Source organism: Cladosporium halotolerans (genome assembly GCF_011745625.1).
Source record: "Cladosporium halotolerans strain TM138-S3 chromosome Unknown Sca21, whole genome shotgun sequence".
In the NCBI taxonomy this organism is placed as follows: domain Eukaryota; kingdom Fungi; phylum Ascomycota; class Dothideomycetes; order Cladosporiales; family Cladosporiaceae; genus Cladosporium; species Cladosporium halotolerans.
In genome coordinates this window covers 370,428-396,628 of record NW_027191472.1, presented here as the reverse complement: position 1 = coordinate 396,628, position 26,201 = coordinate 370,428, and the positions used below count along the sequence as shown (strand labels likewise).

Genomic DNA, 26,201 nt, shown 5'->3' with positions numbered 1-26,201 from the left:
CGGTGGCTAGCGGCATGCTTGAGTAACGTGACCTCGACTTTCACCATGAGATAACGCATTGCCTACAACACCGCGAATGACACCCCGCTGAAAGTGTGAATGTGAACATCTGCTCTTTGAGCTGTATTCCTCACTTTTTGTCTCTTCACTCAAGTTTCGTCACACCAGCATCAACTTCTTCACATGTTGGCTTGACCGAGCGACAACTAGGCCACGACTCACGGACCTCTGACTGGTCTTCATCTCGAAATCATCCACACAACCACACTCCAAATGTCTGAATGTTCCTTCGTCAGCTAGATCTCACGACTGCTCTGCGGCCATCACTCTACGATGACGAGACTCTCTTATTCGTTCAAGACAATGTCGGCTTGTACGAAGGCAAATACAAGATTCCGAACTACCAGAATGGCCACGCCTATCTGACGTCGCACAGAGTGTGCTATGTCGACAATGATGAGCCGAGAAAATACTCTGTTGCCGTGGATCTCAAACAAATTGACAGAACTGAATTTTATGCCGGGTTCTTGAAGTCTAGCCCGAAGATCACTCTTTTCCCCAAAGCATCAACACGAGCACCGCAGGGATTGAAAAGCCCTGTCCCTCGATACAGCTCTCCAGCAGATGCTTTAATCAAGTCTCCCAATCCGCCTCCGCGGTCGTACTCTCCCTCGCCAGCACCTGCTCGAGACATCAATGCCACCTGGATATGCCCCATATGCGGGTTCTCGAACCCTGTACCTCCCAACTTTGATCCATCGACGGCAAATCAGCATACTATTTTGCCTCCATGTCAAGCGTGCGGTATCAAGCCGCCTCTGGTCCATATGGTAAAAGCGGCCATCGCTGCGATGTCCAATAGGCCCTCCGGCCAGACACAGACCTCAGTGCCTCCGTCGCCTTTGCAGCCGGATGGCACTTTTGGTCAGATTTCGGCGCCTTCAACGCCTAGCGATCAGACTGGTAGCGTCACTGTCTGTCCAAGATGCACCTTTGAGAATCACCCTTCTCTCACGGCTTGTGAGATTTGTGGCGCACCACTCACATCAGGCGGCGACAGACGTTCGCAGCTCATCAGCGAAAGCGTGAAGCGGCCTGAGTCACCAGGCCCCACGAGCACCGAATCGATAGTCGGCAATGATAACATCGAGACTATAAAGTTTTCATTCCGAGCCGGCGGCGACAAGGTGTTCCACGACCGCCTGAAAGGCGCGCTCGTCCAACGCAAATGGCTTCTCCAAAGCGCACCTCCTGTACCGACACCGTCGGGCCAGAGCGGAGCTGATCCCACTGGACAGTCCAATGAGCCCGCACAGCAAACCGCGGCACCGCCTCGAGTTGTCGGCATCGCCGGTCTCGAGCGCCGCGGCGCACAGCTGCGCGCCAACAACCAGGCCGTCATTGGCACCGCCTTCGAAGACCTGGAAGCCCTCATGACGTCCGCCAAAGAAGTCATCGCCATGGCCGAGCAGTTCCGCGCCCAGTCCTCCTCCGCAGACTCACTGACTCCCGAAGCGCGCAACCTCCTCAACGAATCCGCTTCCGCTTTAGGGCTCACAACAACGAAAGACATGCTCGGCTCCGGCTCAACGTCGGAGAATCTCTACCTGACCGAGCTCTCGCGCAATCTCGCCGAGTTCCTCACGGACGACCGCAGAGGCGTGCTCAAGCGCGAAGGCGGAATCATCTCACTCGTCGACCTCTGGGCCGTCTTCAATCGCTTGCGCAATGGCATCGACCTCGTCTCACCGCTTGACTTTGAGAAAGCCGCGCAGATGTGGGAGACGCTGCAGCTCCCTATCCGCCTCCGCCGCTTCAAATCAGGCCTCTTGGTAGTGCAGGAGAGGAGTCGGACGGACGAGAAGACGATCGCCTCGCTTTTGGCCTGGCTACGGGATGCCGGTCTGGCTGGTCGGACGGCTCTTGGAGCAGACGCGCTGCAGGGTTTCGGGCGAGGCATCACGCCTCAAGAAACGGCAGAAAGGTTCGGATGGAGCGTCGGTGTGGCAAGCGAGGAGCTCGAGATGGCTGAGGATACTGGCGCGATTTGTCGCGATCAGACCCTGGATGGCGTCAGATTCTGGGAAAATCATTTCTTGCATTTCGAGGCGGCAGCATCTCTAGAGAGCAATGCAGGCTTGCTCGGGAATCTTAGCATAGCGAGTGAATGAGATGACTGATGATACGACTTTGCGCCATTCACACGAAAGCTGACTCTCCCTGAACCGAATACTGAAGTCAACTAGCAAAGTCTGCAGAATTTTGGCATCATTCGGATATCACGTGGGTTTACTCCGCAGGACCTCACTTCGAGTCCCCCGGACCTTCCCAAGCTGGCCGGACCTCGTCGATCCCAGATCCACTCAACTTTTCCGGCGCTCTTTCCGCCAATGAAAATCAGACAAACTGCATTCAGAATTCACAGGACCTGTAGATGCCGTCCGTGCGAGAGGTCCCCTATGCTATCGACGAGGTCCCCTCAGCTTTGTGTCTGTGCGTATGCTCCGAACTTGTACAAAGGTGCACCGAGGTTAGACTGAGGTACTCCAGACTTTGATTGAGGTACGCCGAGCTTCTGGTGAGGTGCACTGAGCTCGCAGTCAGGTCCCTTCAAGTTTCGTCGAGGGGTATTGGGATCTTGTCGCTAGGCCGAAAAACGTTTCTCGGGACGCCATCCTCATTGAAGGGTGCTTGAAGGCTCGGATGGAGGATTCCTTCGCTCTGTACTAACGCTGCACCCATGTCCCATTACAGATCACCATAAGAAGCCTCGCGGCTGACTGGACCTGTCCTTTGAGTACACCGAACTTTCGGCTCAGTATGTGGTTGAGGGCACCTCGATTTTTGCCCGGGGGACCTCGATTGTGGAAGAATTTGGGGTACCCTTAGCCGTATACTCCTTTGAGCTGGGTCCACCGAGCTTAGCCTGAGGTCCTCCGAGTTCCCGCTATGGTGCACCGAGCACAAGCTGAGGTCCTACGGACTAGTACCCCGAACTCCTAGAATGATACACCAAGCTCAACCCGGGGTCCTCTGAACGATTGTAGAGGTCCACCGAACTTCTGCCGTGGTACACCGACCTCAGCATAAGGTCCTTCGAACGATGCAGGCCCCCGAACTTCCGCCAGGCACAGGCTAAGGCCCTTAGAATCGAGGTCTTGTGGTAGTGCATTGGGGTCAGCCTGAGGCCCTTCGAGCGAGTACGCCGTATCCCGGAATTGAAGCCATGGTGTACCGACTTCTCGCCATGGTGCAATGAGCACAGCCTGAGGTCCAAGAAGTGTTACATAAGTCCACTGCCGTGGTGCATCGACCTCTCGTCATGGTACACCGAGCCCAAGCTGGAGCATATGGCTGAGGGTACCTCTTTTCCTGTTGAGGGTACCTCCCAACTAATTTCACAATAGAGGTCCCCTGCGCAGAATCTGAGGTACCCTCAGCCATATCCCACACAAGCTAAGATCCCACGATTGGCAGGTAGGTCCACCGAACTTTTGCCATAGTGTACGGAGCCCGGGCTGAGGTCCTCCGAATCATCACGCAGGTACCCCGAACATTTGGCATGGGGCGCCGAGCGCGGGAAGGGGTCCTTTGGGCCAATACGCAGGCTTACCGCACTCCTGCCACGGTGCACCGAGCTCATTCTTGGATCTTCCGAACCAATATGGAGGTCCACTGACTCCCCCTGTGGCGCACCGCGCTCTTCTTAGCGCCGAGGAAAAGAGTTAACAACTGAGGTCCCCTGTGCAGGGCTTGAGGTACCCTCAACCAGATCTCGGTCAGCGTAATGTCCACCAAATCAGTAATGAGGTCTTCCGATCCCCTTCCGTGGTGCGATCGAGCTCAAGTCGAAGTACACCGCAGCCAGGACGAGTTGCTCAATACTCGTGTCAAGTATACCGCGAACGGATTTTGCTGAGGCTTAACACCTTCACTTCCGTTATGAGACGACAGAAGTTGCTCACCTGAGAGTCGAGGGATGAGGATCATTGTGCCGTCTTCTGGACGGATAGGTTCCCCCAGCCGCCCATACGCAGGGCCTCCGAACTCGGTGCTGCACTCATGCGAGCATTGTGGCCTCTCAGTCAGCCATGCGCAATCATTTTCAGCAAAGTACACTACCCAAAAGCATTGATATACCTGCGAAATAGAAAACTTTCTCTCATGTATGGAATACGGAAAAGTCCTGATGTCCTGTGCGAATATACAAATACCACCTCTAGTTCGTAATCGTGGCAGCCCAATCGCCCGGACCGCTAAACGCCGTGAAACCCCAAATCAATATCATCGTGCTCTCATCGCCTGAACACACTGCCCGCGCTACTCCCCGTGAAACTGCTGACCTTACTACTCACCCAGCTTCCGCTGCTACTCATCCAGCTCGGCATGCTGAAGCTGCTCGACTGCCCGCCCTTCCAGGTGCTCATGCCATTCCGGCTACTAGCCGTAGCACTACCCGCCTCGCTCTTCGCGCCCCACTTGACCTTGCCCTCGATGATCGAATGGATAATATTGATAATGCCAAACGTACTTGAGCCCACAGCGCGAAAGAGCGCAAGCGCGGCAACAGACCACAGGATGATCTTGAGGTAGTAGTTCTCGCCGATGCTGTTGGTCGGGTAGGCCTCGCTGACGGCCATGACGAGGACGGCGTTGCAGCACATCCAGACGATGACGACGTACGTACGCACGGCGCGGTAGTAGTCTTCCTGGATTTGCGTCTGGTTCGGGCCTGGGGCGGGGACCTCGACGCGGTCGCGGAGGTTGCGGAGCGCTTCGTCGTAGCCGGAGTCGATGTCGAGTTGCTCGGACGGCATCTCGAGTTCGACGACGCCGGATTTGGAGCCCTTTGCTACACCGAGGTCGGCCTTGCTCGCGTTGTCACCCTTCGTGCCCCAGGAGACGTCGTGGGCGTTGCAGAAGGCGTAGACTTGCAGAGTGCAGATGTAAGACGGCAAAAGAGCAAAGTATTGCGCGCTGGATGTGAACATGTGCCAGGGATCGAGGTACAGGAAGGACATGATGAAGTAGAGGCCGATGGTGGAGAGCGTGGAGACGATCATGTTGGTGAAGATGTTGTTGCCCAGTTCGATGTCCTCGTCGCCTGTCAGCTGGATTGCAACGACGTATAGAGCGGCAAAGGTCGTGTAGGCCATGATGATTCCGTACGTGATCATGCTGCCCATATACATCCTCTTGGAACCCTGAGGTCGGTTGCCCATGGAGAGAATGAATTGCATCATGATCAACAGAATGCAGGTGTAGCGCAAGATGTAGAAGATGACTTTTCCGATATTGTGTCCGAATGGATCGATCTTCGGGTCGGCAAGCGAGCCAGCAATGAAGTAGAATGTCAGGTAGAAGTTACCGAGCGAGAAGAATGTGAATAGAAGGTTCAGAAACTGGTAAAGGAACTCGATGTGCAGCAGCACTTTGCGAGCGAACGAGTGATCCGTCTTCCAGACCTGGCTGAAGTGCAGAAGAGAGTACACGGCTGCGAAGAAAGCACCGTTCAGCCAACGACGACGCTGAGAGATGAACTCTGGCACTGCGTCTGGAACATCAGTCTCTCCGATAGCGCTCTTCACGTACTTCAGCACCCATCGCTCATTGCGCTTTGCGACGAGTTCCCAACAGAGAATTCGATCTTCGGCGAGGTACATGTTTGCGGTGAAGACGTCTGCATCCTGGCCGTGGAGTGTTTCACCTTTGAAGTATTGACTGAGAGGGCCATGTCCATTTTCGTCGTTCTGAAGTGCGTGGTATCGGTACGCACTCAGGGCGCCGGGCAACACAGTGATGTATCCGAAAACCGACTCCAGAGGCTTGTCCAGGATGTTCGACATTTTGTACTCGAAGTTTTGACTTGCGACCAACGGGTTGAGAAGAGCGCTCCAAGCTTTGCCTTTTGCTGCTTTGATCTCGCCTGCAGCACCTGCGACGCTAGAATCTCTGTCGAACGCCTTCCAGAGGTGGTAGAGAGAGTCGTCTCCGGGTCTGGTACCAACATCGAGAAGAATACAGACGTTGGGGTTGAGGGCGCGGCCGAATGCGTTGAAGAACCATCGGTGGCTGTTCAGCTTCTTCAAGTTCTTCTCCTTCAGGCAGAAGATCATCTGACAAGGAACGATGCCCTTCTCTGCACCCTTGAATTTGAGATCTGAATCGAGCGATACCTGCGTGGTGTATTCGTAGACGTGAGCGGCGACTTCCTTCTGGTTGACTTGGTTTTTCGCAATCCCTTCCTGGTAACAGCCCATTGCCGCCAGTGCGTCGAGCGTTCGAGGATGGACCTTGGAGCGACCGTCGGAAATAATGCAGACGACAATCTTCTTCCATCCGTCCTTGCCCCAAGTCCTGGATTTCGAACGGCTGCAAAAGTGCGCAATGTTGCGCATGACACCGTGCATCGTGCGAGTGAAGTCGATCTCGTTCTCGTTGTACATGGTGACACAGATCAGCAGCTCTGTCTCTCGCGAGGTGTAGCCAATGTTCTGCCTCAGCTTGTATCCTCTCTCGACAAAATCGTTCGGGTCGCAGGTCACGGCCGTGTACCGCATGTGTGTAAACTCAACATCATCGCGTCGCGGCAAGAATGAGTACAGAATCGTCGGGATCTTGCACTCCAGAATCAGTTCGCCGTTGATGAGTTTGACTTCTTTTTTCGAAAGTTGTGCTTCTCTCGCCCCACGCCGGGCCTGCTTTCCTGTGGGAGCCGGACCGTAGAGCTCGTCGTCAACATCATCTTTCTCATCATAGAGCGATTCTGTGAATGTCGACTCTGACATGTAGCTGTCCGTTTTCCTCAGTTCTGGTCGTGAGAGGTCGTCATCGTCAGCCGCTGGTCCAAACACATCGTCGACGTCGCCTTCGATCGGGATTGTTGTCATGTCCGGGTCCTTGTCACTTTCGGTAGGTAGCGGTCTCCCTGCTGCAAAGAGGGGCTGTGGAGGGAGCGGCCGCTTGGGAGAGCCCCCGTAATGTGATGAAGGTGTTCCTGGTCTCGGACTCCCGTTGATATCCGCCGGCTCAAAAGGCACACTGCTCGGAGGTGGCCTGCTGTACTCGTTTGACACCCGAGAAGGCGAGTATGACATCGTCCGCGTCTCCGATCCTCTTGAAGATGGTCTGTACGCAGACGCATCTGGGTAGTATGATGGTGCGTATGAGGGTGTGAAGGATGAAGGAGCATATGTTGAAGCCTCCGCAGCGGAGGGCGTAAGGTCGGGCGCATTCTCTAGAATTGACGTCTGTCTTGAGGAGGGCCTTCCTGTAGCCGATGCAGGCTGGTAGGCACGCGAGGGAGGACTCGGTCTGTGGGAGGAGGAGGGTAAGTCTGGAGAACTACGTGGACTGCTTTGGAAGCGGACTTTCAGCTGCCTCTTTCGTGGCCCGGACGGTCCGGCTGTGTCGGAGAAGGGATCCTCGACACTGTTCTGGCGGCCGTCCTGTCGGTCGTCCGCGGAGACCTGGCTACTCGTAGCCGTCGGAGGGTCATTGACGCGTGGGCTGAGGTTTGCATCGGTCGAAACATCGGAGAGGGAAACTAACGGTCTCGTGGGACTCGGGTCTGCAGCTCGCGCGAATCGCTGTCGCGCGGCTTCGAAGGCATCGTTTGCTCGAGCGCGTGCTGCGGAGCGTGGTGTTGGTCTTGTGGGAGAAGCATTGTCGGCACCATTCAATAGGCGCATGCTGGGGCTATGGGTAGGTGTGGTCTCGTCCTCGTAACCTGGAGGCGGCCCATAGCCGGGCGGAGAGTTCGGGTCCATTGTGTGTAGCGAGCGGAATGTGCGATGCAACGATATCAAGCGAACATAATTTTCTTCTAGCGATGGCAGAGCGATGTGAATCAGCTGAGAGGGCGACTAGCACTCGGCCGCGAATGGTGGTTAATGTCTGATGATGATCCAGGTGTGGGCACGGCCAAACAACGCGCTAAGTTTACACAGCCGTTGTTGTGAGGGCAACGCGCGCGCTAGTCGGCGATCGACCAGCCGGAAGCCGGGGTACCGCGGCGCCGAAGAAACCTGCAAGCCGGGATCAACGGCGTCGAGCAACCCTACTTACCCCAACCAGGGATCATCTTGCACTGAACAGGTGCTGGCCACTGATCTTCAGATGTATGTATGCTCGTTCAATTTTGCAGGAGTTGATGCTGTTAAGAACAAGAAAAATTCCATCACCATTTTTTCGAAATACTCGTCGTGACACACGCACCATGTTGACGACCGGCCTTTTGGGTTTGCTCCTACACCATGAGCAGAGAGCCTGATCACGACCGCGTCTTCGGCACCCTGACCCACCAAACGATCTTGACACCCACTTTTTCGAATACCACCTGTCAGGTCGAACGCCAAATCAACATGCAGGCAGCACGCAACTGTTGCATCGCAGGCCGCGTGCGTGCATTGATCTTCAATTTCACCATCAATCAAATTGCGAAGAAACAGACGATTCCACAAACCGCGTAGCGAATTTCTAATAAATTTATACGCCTCTGCCTACTCAACATGGTATATCCCTCACGACAGAAATAAATCGCCCATTCAAAACAACCTTGGGTATCAAATAACAATGCAGCCGCAACATCGCCGTGTCCAAACTTTTCCAATTCACATACTCCGTACGAGCCCACATCACTTATGCCACACGCCGCTCCCATCCTGCACACCAATTTCGTAGCCCAGCAAGACCTCCGTTCCACCGCCTTCCCAGCCTCGGTTGCCGGCAGCAGAGAGCATGAAGCGGCATGTGGGGTCGACGTAGATAGAGGAGATGACACCACCGCGGTGGCCGGGGACGATGGTGAAAGGAACTGTGCGGTGGCGAGAAGACTCGGATTGGTTGACGTCGTAGATGCGTAGAATGTCGTTCGAGGCGCTGTGGGAAGATGTGGTTAGCAGAATACATGGTACGTGAGAGCTGAGCAATTTTGACCTACCAAACGAGATGGCGCTTGTTGGGCATCGCGCGCACGGCGTACACGGGCCCGCTGCCGGCTTGGAACTTGAAGTTGCGGTTCGCTTCGCTGCGCTTGCTGCCCAAGTGGTGAATCGAGTATTCGTCGACCGAGCAGTTGCGCCGTCCTGCGTAGATGAAGTTGCCGTCTGGGCTCCAGCATGCACCTGTGCACCAGGGAGGCGTGCCGCCTTGTGGGACAATTGTGGCGATGGGTGAGGCCATGCGGCGGTCCCAGATGCGGAGGGTGCCGTCTTGAGAAGCGTCGAGGAATGTGGACTCGCTTTGGGGCGGTAGATCGGACGCAGACTTCTCTTCTTCGTTCGTAGGTGGCGCAGTGAGCGGTTCGTCCGAATGTGGAAGGCCGTTTGCGAGAGGACTTGAGGGTTTCGAGGAGGATTGCTGAGGTTGACCGTTGACTTGCTCGTCTGTTTCTTTTGTTGATGGATCAGCGGCGCCACCGTTGCTAGCTTCTTGTGCTTCATTTAATTGATCGGGTGGTTGTACAGGACCCCCGCTGCCCATGCCAGTCATGTCAGTGTCCTCTTCTCCAGGCGCGTCGTCTTCTTGAAGTCCGCTCGTAAGTGCTCTGGTCAATTCATCATCGTCGTCACCAAATACGTTGTCCCCACCAGTACCGCCGCCGTTACCGGTGTCCTCGCCGAAAAGCGATCCGTGGTCTTCGCCAAAAAGGCTGCCTGTAGGTGAGCCCAGAGCATCTTCCTCGCCGTCCTGATTGTTAACCCCGTTCGACAGCGATCCATTGGCAAACGGTGCGCCGTTATTGCTTGAGTATGTCCCGTTCGTGGGCTCAGGCAGGCTGTCCGTGACTTCAGGCACAGGTAAATCGCTCATTGGGCGCACCTCGATGGCACTGATCTGCCCTCCAGCTCCTCGGAATGATCGCTTGACTTTGCCAGTGTTGAGATCCCAATCGTGTATTGTCTTGTCCCAGCTACCAGAAAGGAATGTTGTCTCGTCTTGCGAAAGGCTCAGCACAGAGACTGCACTCGTGTGCTCTTTCAGCGTCGTGATCCTGGTTCCTGCCTGGTGCCTGCAAGTCTGCAAGTTGATGCCTCCACTCTCGAGTCCTGATAACAGCCATGTCGCCTGATGTTGCACAGCCAGAGAGTACACGGGCGAAGTCCACTTGCCCTCGTCGGCCGCCGGCGGTGTCCGGATCGCGTGCTCCTCATTCTCCCAGTATGTGACGAGAGATCCGGCTTTCATGACGCTGTCCACGAAGGGATGCTTTTGCGCGACCGTAAGCGGCACCTTGCCGTTTACTGTGTCTACCCAATTGTACATTCGCACGTATCCATCTGTGCCACCACTGAAGACCCAGCGCATGTCTGGGGTCACTGCCACAGCATTGATCGATGTGCTCTGAGGTGCGGCCATTGTAGGGACTATGTCGTACGCTTGCGCGCTCAGTGCTTCCGGTCGCGTAGGTGGTATGAAAGGAGCCGAGTTTGCCCCAGTTGGCGATCGCCCTCCCCGTGGCGAGGGCGATGTGAGTACTACAGCAGGATTGGATTGTTGCTCTCCTCTGCTGGAAGGACGCTGTGGCTGACTAGCTCGGCGCGTAGCAGTGTCTGGCTCGTCTTGATCGCCCTCGTCATCCTCGTCATTATCGTTGTCATCGTTCTCGTCCTCTTCATCCTCATCTCCATTTGCATCGTCATCCTGGTCCTGATCTTGGTCTTGGTCGTCGTTGGGATCGTTCACATCCTCCATCTCCTCATCCTCGTCTTCCTCCCCTGAGCCAGCAGTGGGATCCATGTCGTCATCGAAAGAGACCATTGTCGCGACCGAGAGGCGCTGGGTATTTGCTGAGGACTGCGTGTGGAATTAATTGTCGCGTAGATCTCGGGGTCTGATGCGTCGGCTTTGCGCCGGCTGGGCCGCAGTCGTGTAGTTAGGTTTGCCGGAAATAGCAAGCAAATGGTCGAAGATTCTCCCACCTTCGCAAGCCGTGCGACGTCCTGCGGGAATCTGTACAATGCGTATTACTGTGCGGCGCAGGTCGGCGTCGGCGTCGCGCATCCGCACCCAGCTCTCGAAGTCACCAGCACACTTCCGAACCTCCTCCGCAACTCCACACGCCTGCTGCATCCACCCTGGCGAGGTGGGAGACTGGGTTCGGCCCGCAGAGCCGCATCACGCCATCTCCTAGTCAAGCTTCGAAAGTGTCGAGCTTCGTCCCTGACACCATCGTTGTCGATGATTACCTTCCGTTTCATATGTGTGAAAATCGTGGTGGATCATCCCCCATCCTCCATCCGAGAGTGCTGAGCCTGCGAAAGAGGCCTCTCGTCCGCTTGCAGATGCGAATTGAATGTGCTGAAGCGAGCTTGTGCAAGTCTACGGCCTGGCCTAAGGTCCACACGCAACGGGGCCTTTCGTTCTAGGATGATGCAGGTGAGGTAAGTCCTTGCCGTGATTGCGTACTGAGAAAGTATCTAGGATTTTGCAGTCTGCTGTACAAGAGTAAGCCTCCGCGAGATGATGCCGTCAAGCGTCTAACGGTCTCGTTTGCTCAGGTAGCCGTGGGCACTCTCGTCTGGCGCAGAGCACGTGACAGGATATGTCCTCTCCCTAGGTGATTCCACATGCACCTCACTTTTCTCAAAGCCTGAGGCTGCACTGGCCCGAGATGTAGGTACCCCAGCGCTCCAAGGCGTGAGACGCGCCTTCCCAATGCGAGTGGCGCGTTCCTTCCGTTTGCTCTCGCAAGCCCAAACTTGATCCCAAGCGCAACAGACAAACGCGCCACTTCTGCTCTTCACTATCCGCCAGCTGATCGTCAACAACACCACTGGCAAGCCTTTCTCTTCGCCTCTGACACCCCCTGCTTGAGACGGAGCGTGCTGGTAACACCATCAGCATTTGATCTGCGGCGAAGGAGAAGCGTGGCTGCTTGCGTGTGCCTTGAGGGCGCATGCTATTTTCCCTCCGCGTTTGCCTCTCCTCACCTCCTCCCACCTCCCCCTTAGGCGAATTTTCATCGCCCACTCGATCTTCAACATGAACGAGAGCCTGCTAGAGCGTTTTAGGCGCTCCAATCGTGTCGCTGCGCCGCAAAAGGCCAAGGCAGACGTCTGGTTACTCCCACAGAAACTCAACCACCTAGTACGGGACTACTACGAGCCAACAACAAGGCCGGCGGGAGCTGGTCCGTGGTTTGACCGCCCTGAGCTGCCGACGCCCACCGAAGTGCTGGATCTGGACAGCGACGGATCTTCGAGTTCGAACATCATCGAGCTCGCCCCTAACCGCACTGAAGGTGCCTGGGAATCGACGGGTACATCGCCCACTCAGTTGCCTCGCTATTGTGCCCGTACTAATGTGAGAATGCAGAGGAATACCTGTCCGCTCATTACGAGTTACTGCGCGAAGACGCTCTTCGTCCGCTCCGCGAGGCTGTTCGTGACGTCCGCGAGAATCCTGATCAGAATGAAGATGCTTTCCGCGGCACTCTCGGAATCTATCAAGACGTAAGCTCTATCTTCAATCGCAACACATCAAGATCTAAGCTGATGTGGTGCTACAGGTTTTTGTGACTGCTGTCACTTGTTCTACAAGAGGTGTCGCATTACGAGTGACATTCAGCACCTTTCGCGCGCAAAAGAAGATCATTTGGGAACAGTCCAAACGGCTCATCAGCGGGAGTCTGGTCGTACTCACCCCTGCTTCCGACATGTTCCAAAACAAGGCGATCGTAGCCACAGTTGCAGCGCGCCCCCTTGCGCTGATCAACCACGACTCACCGGAACTGGACCTTTTCATTGCGTGCGCCTCAGACCTAGAAATTGATCCTGCATTGAAATTTGTAATGGTGGAAGAGCGTTCTGGTTACTACGAGGCAGAGCGGCACACCTTACTGGCCCTCCAAAAGATCGCCACCGAGCCATTTCCCTTGTCAGAGCATCTGGTCAAGGTCGAACCTTCCGTTGAAGCGCCAAACTACGTCAAAGACAAGCAGAATATGGACTTGACTCCTGTGTTCGTCAACAATAAGCACGAAACTTACGAGAGCATCGACATGCTTCGGGCGTGGCCGGATCAACCTCAGAGTGACCTTGACAAGTCTCAGACCGCAGCCTTGCGGCGGATCTTGACGAAGAAGTTGGCTATCGTCCAAGGACCTCCAGGTACCGGCAAAACCTTTGTTTCAGTGCAGGCCATCAAAATCATGCTGGCCAACATGAAGCATGGAGACCCACCGATCATCGTCACCTGCCAAACCAACCATGCTTTGGACCAGCTGTTGCGGCACATCGCCGCATTTGAAGAATCTTTCGTTCGTCTCGGCGGCAGATCTAAGGACAGAGACGTCGTTAAGAAGCGAACCCTCTTCGAAGTTCGTAAATCCCAATCGAGCAATGCGCTGGCCGGTAGCGCGGGAGCAGGGGCAAGAAAGAAGATGAGGGACCTTGAAAAAGAGATCGTCGAGATACTGAAGCCTCTCCAAGCTCTCGAGAAGCAAGCAATTGACCATCGTGTGTTCGAATACTTTGGACTCATCACCGCGGAGCAAGTAGCATCTCTGGAGAGCGGCGCCTCGCAATGGGTTCAAACAACGCTAGGCGACCCAAATCGCTCTCCTCTTACAGTATGGATCGGCCGTGGACTTGAACACGTCCCACACCCAAAGGAGTCGCATCAAGACTTCGGCTTCGATTTCGAGGAAGCAGACTTGGAGTATGAACAACTCAAAGAGATCGAAGCTGAGAATTTCGCCAAAGACGACGAAGAAATTGATGAGCTAAAGGGTGTGTCTTACGACATCGCCGATCACTTCACGGGTCGTAAGGTTGTTGGTATGACGGAGAAGAAGGTGAAGGACTACCTCAAAGAGAAGGACTTCTGGAAGATACCGGAGAACGTCAGGGGAGCAGTCTACCGCCACCTTCAGGCCGAAATGAAGAAGCACATCCGCGACAAGTTACGCGAGAAAGTCAAGGCCTACGATCAGCAATCGCTTCTCCGTCGCATAGGTGGTTGGGAGAACGACGAAAACATTTTGCGTGAGCAGAAGATCATCGGCTTGACAACCACTGGCTTAAGCAAATACCGGGGCCTGATAGCTGCTCTTCAACCTAAGATCGTTCTGATTGAGGAGGCCGCGGAAACTTTGGAAGCACCTGTCATCGCTGCATGCGTGCCTTCGCTTCACCAGTTGATTCTCGTCGGAGATCACCAGCAGCTGCGACCTCACTGCCACGTGAAAGAACACGAGGACCAACCTTACTTTCTCAACATATCTCTGTTCGAGCGTATGGTCACCAATGGAGTCGAATTCGATACACTTTCGAAGCAGCGCAGGATGATTCCCGAGATTCGCCGCCTGCTGTATCCGATCTACGGAAACCTCATTCAGGACCACGCGAGCGTCTCCAATCCAGCCAACCGCCCAGATGTGCCCGGAATGGGTGGCATCAATTCTTTCTTCTTCTCCCATCAATGGCCGGAGACCAGGGACAATCAGATGTCATGTGTCAACGCGGATGAAGCGGACATGATTACCGGTTTTGTCGAGTATCTTGTCTACAACGGCTTGGAGAGCGAAGACATCACTGTGTTGACGTTCTACAACGGTCAGCGCAAACGCATTCTCAGCAGTCTGCGCAGATCTCCCACTCTTGACAACAGACGCTTCAACGTTGTGACAGTCGACTCTTACCAAGGCGAGGAGAACAAAGTCGTCATTTTGTCCCTCGTGCGCAGCAACGAGAAGAATCAGATCGGCTTCCTCGGCGTCGAGAATCGCGTCTGCGTCGCGCTGTCCCGCGCCCAATGTGGCTTTTACATCTTCGGCAACGGAATGCTTCTCTACCGCTCCAACAGCACCAAGCTCTGGAAGAATGTCATCGAGATCGTCGGCGGGAGTAAGAGAAAGGCTGAACGCCCAGCAATCGAGCCCAATAGAATCGCCGAGAAGCTGCCGTTACGTTGCAGGAATCACAACCAGTTGACGGAGATCGAAGACGCGAGCGACTGGGAAAAGATTATGGGTGGCTGCGAGAAGAAGTGTGAGGCGGCGCTGCCGTGCGGCCACTTGTGCCCGCTTTCATGCCATCCTTTTGATCACTCCGGTGTTCTCTGCCATCACACTTGTGAGCGCACTCTCACCTGTGGGCACAAATGCAACGCTCTTTGCGGTCAAACTTGCGTTTGCAACGCATGCAAGAAGAAGGGATATCTTCCACAGCGGCCCTCGTCTGAGTCGTCCAAGTCTTGCGAATCCTGGCACTCATTTGCGGAGTCGGAGTCGGCTCGCTACGCTGCCGCAATGGCAAGACCTCTTTCGGATGTTCGCCTGTCTCCTACGGCCAAGTCCGCGGCAGGCTCCAAGCTTGTTGACATTGATGATGCTGCGGAGGGTGTTGATGCAATGACCTTGAAGGAGGGAGGCAAGAATGAAGGACACCACAGTGGCACTGGGGGCATCTCGTCGGAAAATTTCAGCTTGCTTGACTGATGTCGTCCTTGGATTGTTCCTGTTCGGTCGATTCTATCACGTCTACTTTGACTCGCGGCGCAAAGAAAGCATATCGAATGGCACTGTACAATAGTTCGTATAACTTCAAGAAAATCGTGAAAGATAAATTACCTGCGTCGTAGTTGATCTGACTCGCCTCACGGCTCCAGAAGAATCGACGTCAAAGCTGTCCGCAGCGATCATCATCTGCCACCGCGGAAATGCGCATCTTCCCACGCGTGCTGACCATCCTCTCGCTCCTCGATGTCGCTCTTTCGCTCCCCTTGACGACTCTTACATGCGTTGTATTCCCTCAATCATAAGCCGTCCCTCCCAAAGACGCGAAGCGGTCAGCGACCACCAGCGTCCAAGCAGCCGAGGCGCACCGAAAGCCATGCCCAATCCTCCAAGCCGCGGGGTCAGTCAGCAGCTCTCTCACAATCTCAAATCATCGCAGCGCCTACGCTGCTACGCTCCAATCGCGCGCTGATCTCGCACGCGCCAATCTCCACCCGCCAGCGCTTTCGGGCGTGAGGGTGGGCCAGTTGCTGAGCGAGAGCGATGACATCGCCGCGCTCTGTTCCCCCTCGGTGCTTTTACCCCGCCTGCTCTCGCGCGCGCGAGAGCAAAGCGAAACGTAGCCCCGCCATGTGGGTGCGAGCGAGTGAAGGTATAAGTACTCGGGGTGCGATTGCGTGGCCATCGAGGTCCTTTCATTGTGGTGATTTCTTCTGAACACGCCTGCCCAATCACATTTCAAGTTCATCTACGCTTTATATTCAAAATGCCTAAGGGAGGATGCGCCTGCGGCAAGGTCCGCGTCGAGTGGGACAGCGAGCCTTCGGCTAAGGTATGCGTCTCTTTCGCGCAAACATGGCCCAAAACCCATCTGACATTATTTCCACAGGCCCTCTGCCACTGCGCCGACTGCAAGAAGATTTCCGGCTCCGCGTACAGCACCAACATCATCATCCCGAACGAGGGCTTCAAGATCACGTCCGGCTCGCCCAAGACGTGGGCCAAGCGCGCCGACTCCGGCGCGGACGTCACGACCTCCTTCTGCGGCGACTGCGGCACCAACATGTGGCGCACGACGCCGACGTTCGGCGAGAACAGGGTCGTCAAGGTCGGCATTCTGGACGACCTGAGCGTTCTCAACAGCTTTGAGCCGGCTGTGGAGCTTTACGCGCCTGAGCGCGTGAGTTGGTTGAAGAAGCAGGAGGGTGCTGCGCAGTTGAAGGCTATGCCTGGTAGCGAGGAGGTTGCGTAAGCGACGATGCTGAGGGTATTTCGTGAATGTAGACCAAATTGAAATCAATCCGTGATCACAGTATGCCGTGTCCTATGATAGAATTTCTGCACGGTATTGTTTGAGAAGTCGACCAGGAGAGTGGCGAGCATGTCTCCTTGCAGCTGGCGGCTTCCGCTGGTGCTCTCATCACTCGGACTCAGACTCCTCAGGCTCGCGGACGGTGTCTTTGAGTGCCTGCGTTGTGTCAGTACTATTCGACAGATCGTGAGTAAAGTAGAATCTAGACACACCGCATTCAGTCTTGCCTTCAGCTCATCGTGCTTTGCAGCCTGGATGAGAACGTGCTCGTCGTCGATGTCCTCGATGATGTAGATGTTCTGGTTCTCGGAGTTGATCTTGACTATGATAGCCTTGATGGATGCGTCACACTCTACCAGCACACCTGGAAGACACTGCATGTCAGCATGCTGGCTCACATTTGTAGCAAGGGCCTGTTGTACCTGCGGAGGCGCGGGGCATGATCACGAGGCTTGCGAAGGTGGAGATCGACGACCGGTGCAGGAATGATACTGGGAGCGTGGCTGGGCTGGCTGGCGGGCAGGCTGGAGTAGCTCTGTAATCTCTCGATATCACATGCACCAAATGCTTCCTACAGCATCTCGCAGCGTGCCGGAGCCCGGATGGCAGTGGCAGCTCCTGCGCCGGGCCGGCAAAGCGGGAGCCAAGCAAAGCTTCTCCCCGCCGCCGATCCTTCGTCGCTTGACTCTGGCCGCCCGTTACGCAACGCCTCTGCCATGCACCGCCCGTTTCTTGCTTTCCCGCGACGTTCTTTCGCGCCCTCTCGCCACTCGACCACGATGACATACCAATCCTCCTAGCCTGGCCTGTGCCCGACCGTTCTGTCGTCGGCACACGCTCGTCACCAGCATCGACCGCTGTCGAGCTCGACAATGATCTTTGTCCCTGGATCGACCTCGTGGCACCGATAAGCGAGCTGGGATCCCTGAGTCGAACGGTCCCTCTCTTGAACGACCTGACACCGTCTACGCATTCTCCTCTGTACGACTGAGGCTTGCCTCAGTCAACCGACCTCTCATTACTACCTCAATCCCTCACACCCGCCACATCCGCCAGTGCTGAGGCTATGGCGCCGCCGACTCCCGTTTTCCTTTTCCCTAGGCAATCGCCAACGTCCATCGATGACGTAAACAACGAGGGCGGCAGCGACAGCGACGACAATCGCGGTATCATGAACTACTATTTCGTCTTCTTCGCCCTACTCGTATGCATCGCAGGCTTGTGCGCCTACTTCGTTTGGCGGAGGAGGAAAGCGGCGCTGCAGATCTATCAGAACCACCAGAACTCTGCTTTCCCTCAAAGCGTTTCGCGAGAATGGGACAACATGCGCTACCGAAGGCGATATTGGAACAACAACGGGTTCAGGACCGCGCAGGCTAGCAGAGAGGAAGGGCTGGACGAGAACGGCGAGGCGCCTCCGCCGTACATGCCTAAAGACGATCAAGCGACGGATAATAATGGTGCTTCGCAAGCGGGTGGACCGAATACGCAAGGGCAGGCAAGGCCTGGGGAGCCGGCGATACCGATGCAGGCCTTGTCGCGGGAGCAGGCAGGCTTGAAGCCTCCGGACTATGAGCAGACTGTGCAGCCAAATGGCAGTGACGCAAGCGGTTCGAGGCCTGCCAATTGAGCTCGCGCAGAGACATCGAGCCGACGACCAGGTCACGGCTAACATGAAAGCTGGTGGCCTGCTGCCCGGTGACATGTGTCCGAGGGAAGGACACGAGGGCTGCTTACCATACCGTCGATCATCCGTTGCGCGATACGGAACTTACAGTACGGTTTCACAGAAGAAACAGATTCACAGCCATGGCATGGCATCCGACACGGCAGACAATTGTACATATCATTGAGCGAGGCGCATTGGAGCTTTAAAGCATGCATAAGATACCTAACATACCTGATCTATTCATTCGCATAACTTCCCTCTCTTTCGAACAATCATTAAAACTCGTGAACTAGGTGTCAAGCACCCGGAGGACCCATTCCAATGTTCACGATGTGCTATGCTTGAGTGGCGCCCTTGTGAAGCAAGCTTGATCCTTCGCGTCCGCTCGCCTTTTTCGACGCTGCCCAAATTGGCAAAGTATCAACAAACGCCCCCGCCCAACACTTCCACTATTTCGAACACCTCATAGAGGCCTCTTACGATCAGGAATATCCAGCTCAGGACTGCATTACCGGTGCCCTTGCATTCGCCTCCAAAACCGCCGTCGAAATTAGCAAAGCATCAAGAGAGAATCCGTACTCGTGTTTCCCACCACGGACCGTACACCACTTCTCGACAGCGCAACAGCAATCCGAAACTCCAGCCTTGACCAAAACCTCCTCCGAATGATGGACGCCCAAGAACAAACCCCACCACCCTGCCGCCTCCTCTCCCTCCCCGCCGAGCTCCGCCTGCGGATCTACTCCTTCGCCCTAGCCCCCACAGGAACCCTCTACCTCCACCGCACGCCCAGCAAACGCCACGCCGTGACCCCCTCCATCTCGCCCGCCCTGCTCGCCACGAACCGGCAAATCCACTCCGAAGCCGCCAGCACCCTGTACGTGGAGAACACGGTGCACATCGCGGTCGACGCGCACGACACGGCGTGGCCGGCGATCAACGAGGCGCGGCTGCCGCAGCGCGTGCTGGGGAAGCTGGAGCGCCTGTGCGTGCTGCTGGATTGCACGGCGGTGCTGTGGAGGGGGTACGATACGGTGGATTTCGAGGCGTTCACGGCGCTGACGGCGCTGAGGAGGTTGAGGTTGAGGGCGCTGGTGTTGCCGGATGTGGAGGAGAGGGAGGAGGGTGAGGATGAGGATGAGGATGGGGATGGGGATGGAGGTGATGGTGGCTTTGGGGTTACGGAGCCGGCTAATCCGACGCGGAAGTTTCCTGGCTTCTTTCGTCTTGCTACGGAGATTTTGGAGAGAGTGCCCGCTGGGACGAAGGTGTTTTATGGTCCGCCTGCTGCTGACGAGGGAGACATAGGTGTGTCGGAATTACAGGATGGACCTCAAGCGCCGTTCGACGAGTTCTACACGCCCAAGTACAAGACTGCCACGCTTCCCGGACAGGAGCGGAAAGCGTTGGCGAGAGAGGTTAGCGAGACAGATTTGCTTGAGAGCATGCGGGCCGTTGATCTTGAGGGTAGGAGGGGTTGCAAAGCTGGTACTGTGAAGGATGTATGGGGAGACTATCGCGCGATGCTGAACAGGGGAGCTGGTAAGAGGATCTGATTGGAGATCGAACATGGATGGCTCAGAGTGTCTGAGGAACTGTGTAGAGTATGGTGTGTCGATGCTGTTGTCAAATAGGCTCAAGCTGATATGTCGCCGTCGGATAGTACCAATTCGCAATGAACGGCTCTCAAGTATCGCCTGTTTCGACGACGGATCAGTATATAGCAGGTTGTGGTATGGTTGGCTTCGACGGCGTGCCTGGCTGCAGCCAGTCAGATGCAAGGGACGGCGTCTGGACAGGCGCAGGGCAACGCCACCCAGCAGCTGTTTGGCTGCTGCGGGGCCTTGACTCGCTTAACGGACGGCGCCTCGCACGAGGCCATGGTCGGCACTGAGTCCACCTCGTCCTCCCTGCTAACACTGGCCTTCTTCCTCCCACCCTGTCCTTACCGAGTCCTCTCGCCACGATCTCCATGTCGTCGCTTCGCCACTACCGCCATATGCCCGTGAAGACGCACGGCAGACTATGATCCGCCAGCCGAAAGACATGCGCCTCGCAACGAGAAGTCTCCCAGGACCCGATCGCAAAGGCACCTAGACCTCCAGCGCATAGCCTGCACCGCCGTGTGCACGCTTTCATATCGCCGTCATGGTCTCCCGACACCCGGCGCCGGTCTACGGCGACATACCAGCGCCCACCTCCGGCGCTCCGGCGCCTCGCGCATCCTCAGTCGCATCCGGCAGGTCGGCGACAAGACGGCACAGACATGCGCGCACACATCATGGCGGCGCAAACGGACATGTCCCACAGAATGAGTTTCCCGTCTTCTCTCACTCGGGCGACGTCGAGATCGTGCTCAGAAACGCCAGCGGCAGGAGGGAATACAGATACTTGCTGCACCGTCTTATCTTGAGCCAATGTTCAGGATTCTTCGAAGCTGGTATGCGAGCCGAGTGGAGTCGCGTAGGGGCCATGGACGATATACGGAGCGCAAATGGGCTGCCGCCTATTGGAGAAAGCAGCGTGGCCGGCAGCAGCAGCACGCGCACCAGCAGTACGGATCGGAGGCCGTCGATTGAGCAGCCGAAGAAGCGTTGGAGTTATATTTTGGATTGGCGCTCGGCTGGAGACGAGGATGTTCCTATGCTCGTGCAGGATATCTCTCCGCCTTCGATTTTTGGCGGCGCAGAAGGCCCGCCAGCTGTGCGCAATAAGCCCCCTACGTCGAACGAAGGCTTTTTCCGGAGCATGACCAATTTCTCGGCCCTGAATCTGAATGAAAGCACACCTCAGAGTGTTACCACTGAGCCTGGCGATGAAGTACTCAAGGATTACGACAACTTGTTTCGCACGATGTATCAGTACCCGCCCGTTCTGGATAATGTAAATATCGCGACCGCCTACACCGAATGCAAGGCCCTTCTCCACTTGGCGGACATGTACGACGCGCTGGAGATTGTTGGCACGCGCGTCGATCATCATCTGCTCCGCTTCGGCGCCAGGTTGCTCAAGCAGATAGCGAAGTATCCACCTTCGTACCTTAAGCTGGGCTACCTTGCCCGATCACGCACCATTTTCGCTGAAGCACTCATTCATGTGGTCGGACAATGGCCTCTAGCGCGACCGCAACTCAACAACCAAGTCGACGCTGCAGTAATGGACTTGATCGAAGACAAGTACGATGAGCTGGAAGAGAGCAAGACTCGCGTGGAGATGAAGCTCTGGCGTCTGACTCTGACAACAAGCCGGGGTGAGCGTGTCACCCCAGCGAACGACTACCTAAGTTGGCTAGCTATGAGTCTGTTCCGTCAATGGATCGCCGAGAATACCACACCAGGCCCAAGCGGCATTCTGAAAGAACCCGTCCGACCTAACGCATCTGAATCCCGCAGCAATTCGAGGAGCAATGCAAGTAGGAGTACGAACCACCTCGCCTCTCAGCGCGTCCCGCCTCCGCCTAGCAATCCTCAGCCCAGCGGTCCCCTCAACACAGGGAAGATATACCGCCTCATCGGCTCGACGTCTGCCTCCTCGTACCTACCGCACGACGAGCTCAAGCGCTTCCTCAAGCTCTCGCCAGACCTCTACACGCGCGACAACCTGCGACGCTTTGAGCGAAGAATGGACGAGGTGAAGAATTTGGCGCGGGACGCTGTCAGGCCATTGATGCGCAATTTCCTCGAGCTGGACCTGACCATGTTCGGACCGGCTGGGTTGGGTTACTTGACTTGCAATAGAGTGGAGGATGCGGACTTCCCGTGGGAGGATTAGATGGACAGTATTGCCAATGGCTTATGCATGATGTGGCGTTTGGGAATTTCTTTTGCAGAGGCAATAGGGGTCTTCGTCGTTCTGGTGTTATATACCCACTTTCACTTTGTGCTCCTTGGCTGTTGTTGGGAGCTCGTACATATTTGAGTATACGTACTACCGATGAATCGCGAGACTCGTTTCGGTAGAGCTGAGATCTTCAAATCACTTCACCTTGCGAGCACAGCGGTCGAGACCAGCGCGTCTTGTGACCGATTTGTGGACGTACGTTTTTTGTCAACTCTCGATCTCATGTACTTATATCTCATGTACAAGACTGCCGTCGAGCCCGCCGTCGCATGTCACGTGCGGACGCTTTTCACATGCCTCTTGTTAAACTCAGGAAATTCGTTCGATAAACAACAAGCCCCAATCGCCGGAATTCAGCAAACGAGCTCTCAGTCTGTTTCTCTCACTCTTTGCAGTATCAAGACCCGCCGCCGACATGAACACCTCCAACGACCAAGCTCCGGCTGACAAAGGGAAGGAGCGTTGCCTTCAACCTGCCACAGACGCAACTGCCATCGCCCACGAACCGTCAACCACGAAGGAACCTCACGCCAGTAATAAGGTCCAGCAACAGAACGAGCAAATCGCGAACAGCAACGCGAAAGGCACCAGCCTATCTGACCACTCTACCAATGATATGCCTCCGACGGACGAAAACCAGCAGCCCACCGTTACCATCACTCCTGTCAAGATCGAGACAGCAACGCACAGCAAGGATGAATCAAAGGCCTCAACCTCCGAAGATGAGACCAGCCCCCGCCTAAAGACCTACATCGATCTGCACAACTCCGTACGTCCCTGCCTCTCCCTTCCCCCCTCCCACCCCAACCATCATACTAACCACCATCGCTAGATGATGCTCGCCCAATCCCAGTCCGCCACCACCTCCGGAAACAACGACTCCAAGACCACCACACCCTCCACCGACGCCGCGCACATCGCCAGCACGCTCCTCACCGCGCACGGCAAGCACGCCGACCTACCGCTCATGATGCGTGCGCACGCCAGCTTGGTGCTGGCGTGCAGCGAGCGCGAGGACTGCTACGAGCACATGACAGAAGCGCGCGACTGTATCAAACTCGCAGTCGAGGAGGGAGTGCTTGGGAAGGAGCAGGGCGAGGGCGTGCTGGGGGTGACTGGAAAGTTGATGGGGTTGGAAGAGGAGAGGGAGGAGGGTAGCAGCGAGAGTGAGGATGAGAATGGAGGCGAGGGTGGAGAGGGCGACGATTCGTTACCCTAATGCAGGACTGTTGGGAGGTTGTCACGTGGATGAGTGCTGGGTCGGAGTGTGGGCACAGTCGCTGGTGGACGTAGCTGGCGGAAGTAGCCCTCCGCATCTGCATTCGCTGCTAGGCTAAAACATGGGTCAAAAGGCAATGAATGAACAACTTCAGTGGCTCTGGTAACGATCGCGACGTCTCGCATTGTGTACCGCTCGGTGTTGCACAAAGTCATGGTGGGAAAGCACAGGTGCGGTCAGCACCCATGGCACATGCAGCTTGCAGGTGGAGACACCACGTCAAATGCCGCGTGACGCCGGGCTCGATTCATCAGTCTGACTCTCGCATCTTATCTTTAGTCACTTCCGTAACCTCAATTGCTTTCTCCGGGAGATGGAGATAAGGCGGTATTTCCTATAACAACTATTTTCCTGAAATCATAACGGTGTCTCGCAGCGCTGCTCAGCTCCTGCAGCAACCATGGAACTCCGCTCGCGTCTGCAGGCGGTAGCGAAGCACAACCTCAGAACCCTGCGCGATGCACCTTTGGCGGAGCTGTCCGGCTCCTTGGGTGATCTTGGCACCCTTCTGCCGTTGATGATCGCTCTGAGCATAGGCGGTTCAATCGATCTGGCCAGCACACTGGTTTTCTCCGGCCTCGCCAACATCCTCACTGGCGCCTTCTTCGGAGTACCTCTGCCGGTGCAGCCAATGAAAGCCATCGCCGCCGTAGCAATCAGCCAAAAGTTCAGCAAAGAAGAGACCGCCGCCGCTGGCTTGATAGTCTCCTTCGCTGTCTTACTACTCAGTGTGACTGGTCTACTACACTGGCTACACAGGGTGGTGCCTGTCCCTGTCGTCAAAGGCATCCAAGTCGGCGCCGGACTCAGCCTGGCAATCAGCGCCGGAACCTCCCTAATCCAACCCCTAGGATGGCACACACCTGCTCTGGACAACAGGCTCCTCGCTATCGCCGCCTTCATACTCCTCATCCTCACCACCCTCTTCCCCAGAGTTCCCTACGCCCTGAGCATCTTCCTACTTGGCCTCCTCCTAGCCGCCACCCAACCCTCCAAAACCACCACCGGCCACCACTCCGCCCTCTGGCACCCACACCCCTTTGTCCCCTCCAAATCCACCTGGCTCCCAGCAGCCCTCTCTGCCTCCCTCCCCCAACTCCCCCTAACAACTCTCAACAGCATCCTAGCCGTAACCTCCCTCTCGGCTTCTCTCTTCCCCACCTTCCCCCCACCACCCAGCACAACCTCCCTCGGCCTCTCCGTCGCGCTCTCCAACATCCTCGGCTGCTGGTTCGGCGCCATGTCCGTGTGCCACGGCAGCGGCGGACTCGCGGGCCAGTACGCTTTCGGCGCGCGCAGCGGCGCGAGCATAATCGTGCTCGGGAGCGTCAAATTGCTCCTGGGCCTCTTTGCGGGCGAAGCTGTCGTGCCGGTTCTGCAGCGATTCCCGAAGAGCCTGCTGGGCGTGATGGTGCTGGCGGCGGGAGTCGAGTTGGCGAAGGTGGGACGGGAGGTGAGCGTGCCGGCGGAGGATTTGTGGGCGCGGGCGGAGCGGGAGTTTGGGAATGGGGAGGATAGGGAGGGCAGGGAGGAGAAAAGGGCGAGAGTAGAGAGGGAGGGTAGGGAGAGGTGGATGGTTATGCTTGTTACGGCGGCGGGGTGTCTGGCGTTCAAGAACGATGCTGTGGGGTTTGTGGCGGGGTTGGGGTGGCATTATGGGCTTGTGTTGAAAGGGTGGGTGGAGGGCAGGAGAAGGGTCAGGTTGGAGAGGAGGGAAGAGGAAGGCGAGGGATTATTGAGGGAGCGAGAGTAGGAGATGATGTTTATGGGCTAGCCTAAGGGGATCCAACTATGAGAATGGCTCAGTTATGCCGCGAGAATTCCGGTGTCGGCATAGTCGCAATGCATCTGAAGCCCATGGTCATCATGTGATGGAGGGATTTGACTGCGTAGCTATTCAAGAGCGTGTCCTTCTTGCAAGATTTTGAGTTTAATGTCTGACTTACAAACCCTGGACTGCCGGGCCCTCTTTAATGTCGAAACACATGGCTTATAGGCCCTCGCCGACAAGTTTGCAACCAAAACGGACAGACTCGCTCATTTACCAAGCCGAATCAGTGCCTGTGGCTCTCCCTCAAATTGTTTGATCGAAGGGGCGTCTGCGGGAAATTTGTCTATTGGCCTCGCGAAATACGAGGGATCGTCGATTTTGTCAGCCGGCCAACAGAAACATAGGTATACAAGCGGACGGTCGGTGACCAAGCAATGCGCCAAGATCATGATAGAAGGATCAGCTCCAGCGAGGGCATGGATGATATAAGGTATGGTTTACAATCAGGCACCGAAAGCGGCAAATTCAGGTGGACACCTTCCAGCCGGCAATCTCCCCAGCTGCGTTTCTGCCTGACCTCCTTGCTAGTATTCACGAGCTTTACCGTATAAGGTGAGCGACAACCCCTGCCAGACCAGCTTGTCGAGACTATCTAACCCTGGTGAAGCGTCTTTGTCACCCATTATCGTTTGTCGGCCCGGATCTAAGGCGTGCCACCGGCTTGCTAATTCGAGCTGGCGGCTCTGTAACTGAAACGGAGCCAAAATCCTTCGGCTGAAAGATGAGCGACCCACAGTGCCACACTCGGACGAGGACGGCCATCGTGGCTGGCGTGTGCCTGCAGGATGCGCTATTCTCAGCGCATTCGCA

The 26,201-nt window shown here is 56.0% G+C and overlaps 10 protein-coding genes across 10 annotated transcripts; 7 read left to right on the top strand and 3 right to left on the bottom strand.

Annotated features, from left to right (window-relative positions):
* Window positions 1-281: 281 nt before the first annotated feature.
* WHR41_06527 (uncharacterized protein) lies at window positions 282-2,171 on the top strand (the record flags this gene model as incomplete). Its single annotated transcript, XM_069375132.1, has 1 exon — window positions 282-2,171. The coding sequence occupies one exon, from the start codon at window positions 282-284 to the stop codon at window positions 2,169-2,171; it is 1,890 nt and encodes a 629-aa protein (XP_069228227.1).
* A 1,960-nt stretch (window positions 2,172-4,131) lies between these two features.
* On the bottom strand, window positions 4,132-7,895 carry WHR41_06526 (uncharacterized protein). Its single transcript, XM_069375131.1, has 2 exons — window positions 7,552-7,895; window positions 4,132-7,314 (listed from the first exon to the last, which is right to left on the bottom strand). Exons 1-2 carry the CDS (start codon window positions 7,767-7,769, stop codon window positions 4,296-4,298), a joined length of 3,237 nt encoding a protein of 1,078 aa, XP_069228225.1. The 5' UTR covers window positions 7,770-7,895; the 3' UTR covers window positions 4,132-4,295.
* Window positions 7,896-8,466: 571 nt separating this feature from the next.
* On the bottom strand, window positions 8,467-10,977 carry WHR41_06525 (uncharacterized protein). Its single transcript, XM_069375130.1, has 2 exons — window positions 8,942-10,977; window positions 8,467-8,880 (listed from the first exon to the last, which is right to left on the bottom strand). The coding sequence occupies exons 1-2, from the start codon at window positions 10,759-10,761 to the stop codon at window positions 8,637-8,639; spliced, it is 2,064 nt and encodes a 687-aa protein (XP_069228228.1). The 5' UTR covers window positions 10,762-10,977; the 3' UTR covers window positions 8,467-8,636.
* Window positions 10,978-11,985: 1,008 nt separating this feature from the next.
* On the top strand, window positions 11,986-15,442 carry WHR41_06524 (uncharacterized protein; the record flags this gene model as incomplete). Its single annotated transcript, XM_069375129.1, has 3 exons — window positions 11,986-12,262; window positions 12,319-12,455; window positions 12,512-15,442. 3 exons carry the CDS (start codon window positions 11,986-11,988, stop codon window positions 15,440-15,442), a joined length of 3,345 nt encoding a protein of 1,114 aa, XP_069228229.1.
* A 619-nt stretch (window positions 15,443-16,061) lies between these two features.
* WHR41_06523 (uncharacterized protein) lies at window positions 16,062-16,775 on the top strand. Its single transcript, XM_069375128.1, has 2 exons — window positions 16,062-16,292; window positions 16,350-16,775. Exons 1-2 carry the CDS (start codon window positions 16,227-16,229, stop codon window positions 16,710-16,712), a joined length of 429 nt encoding a protein of 142 aa, XP_069228222.1. The 5' UTR covers window positions 16,062-16,226; the 3' UTR covers window positions 16,713-16,775.
* WHR41_06522 (uncharacterized protein) lies at window positions 16,134-17,333 on the bottom strand. Its single transcript, XM_069375127.1, has 3 exons — window positions 17,195-17,333; window positions 16,985-17,136; window positions 16,134-16,928 (listed from the first exon to the last, which is right to left on the bottom strand). The coding sequence occupies exons 1-3, from the start codon at window positions 17,211-17,213 to the stop codon at window positions 16,881-16,883; spliced, it is 219 nt and encodes a 72-aa protein (XP_069228223.1). The 5' UTR covers window positions 17,214-17,333; the 3' UTR covers window positions 16,134-16,880.
* Window positions 17,334-17,838: 505 nt separating this feature from the next.
* Window positions 17,839-18,402, top strand: WHR41_06521 (uncharacterized protein; the record flags this gene model as incomplete). Its single annotated transcript, XM_069375126.1, has 1 exon — window positions 17,839-18,402. The coding sequence occupies one exon, from the start codon at window positions 17,839-17,841 to the stop codon at window positions 18,400-18,402; it is 564 nt and encodes a 187-aa protein (XP_069228224.1).
* A 707-nt stretch (window positions 18,403-19,109) lies between these two features.
* Window positions 19,110-19,997, top strand: WHR41_06520 (uncharacterized protein; the record flags this gene model as incomplete). Its single annotated transcript, XM_069375125.1, has 1 exon — window positions 19,110-19,997. One exon carries the CDS (start codon window positions 19,110-19,112, stop codon window positions 19,995-19,997), a length of 888 nt encoding a protein of 295 aa, XP_069228226.1.
* A 592-nt stretch (window positions 19,998-20,589) lies between these two features.
* WHR41_06519 (uncharacterized protein) lies at window positions 20,590-22,212 on the top strand (the record flags this gene model as incomplete). The annotated part of the gene is made up of 1 exon (XM_069375124.1): window positions 20,590-22,212. One exon carries the CDS (start codon window positions 20,590-20,592, stop codon window positions 22,210-22,212), a length of 1,623 nt encoding a protein of 540 aa, XP_069228290.1.
* A 1,748-nt stretch (window positions 22,213-23,960) lies between these two features.
* WHR41_06518 (uncharacterized protein) lies at window positions 23,961-25,313 on the top strand (the record flags this gene model as incomplete). The annotated part of the gene is made up of 1 exon (XM_069375123.1): window positions 23,961-25,313. The coding sequence occupies one exon, from the start codon at window positions 23,961-23,963 to the stop codon at window positions 25,311-25,313; it is 1,353 nt and encodes a 450-aa protein (XP_069228289.1).
* Between the last annotated feature and the right edge of the window lie 888 nt (window positions 25,314-26,201).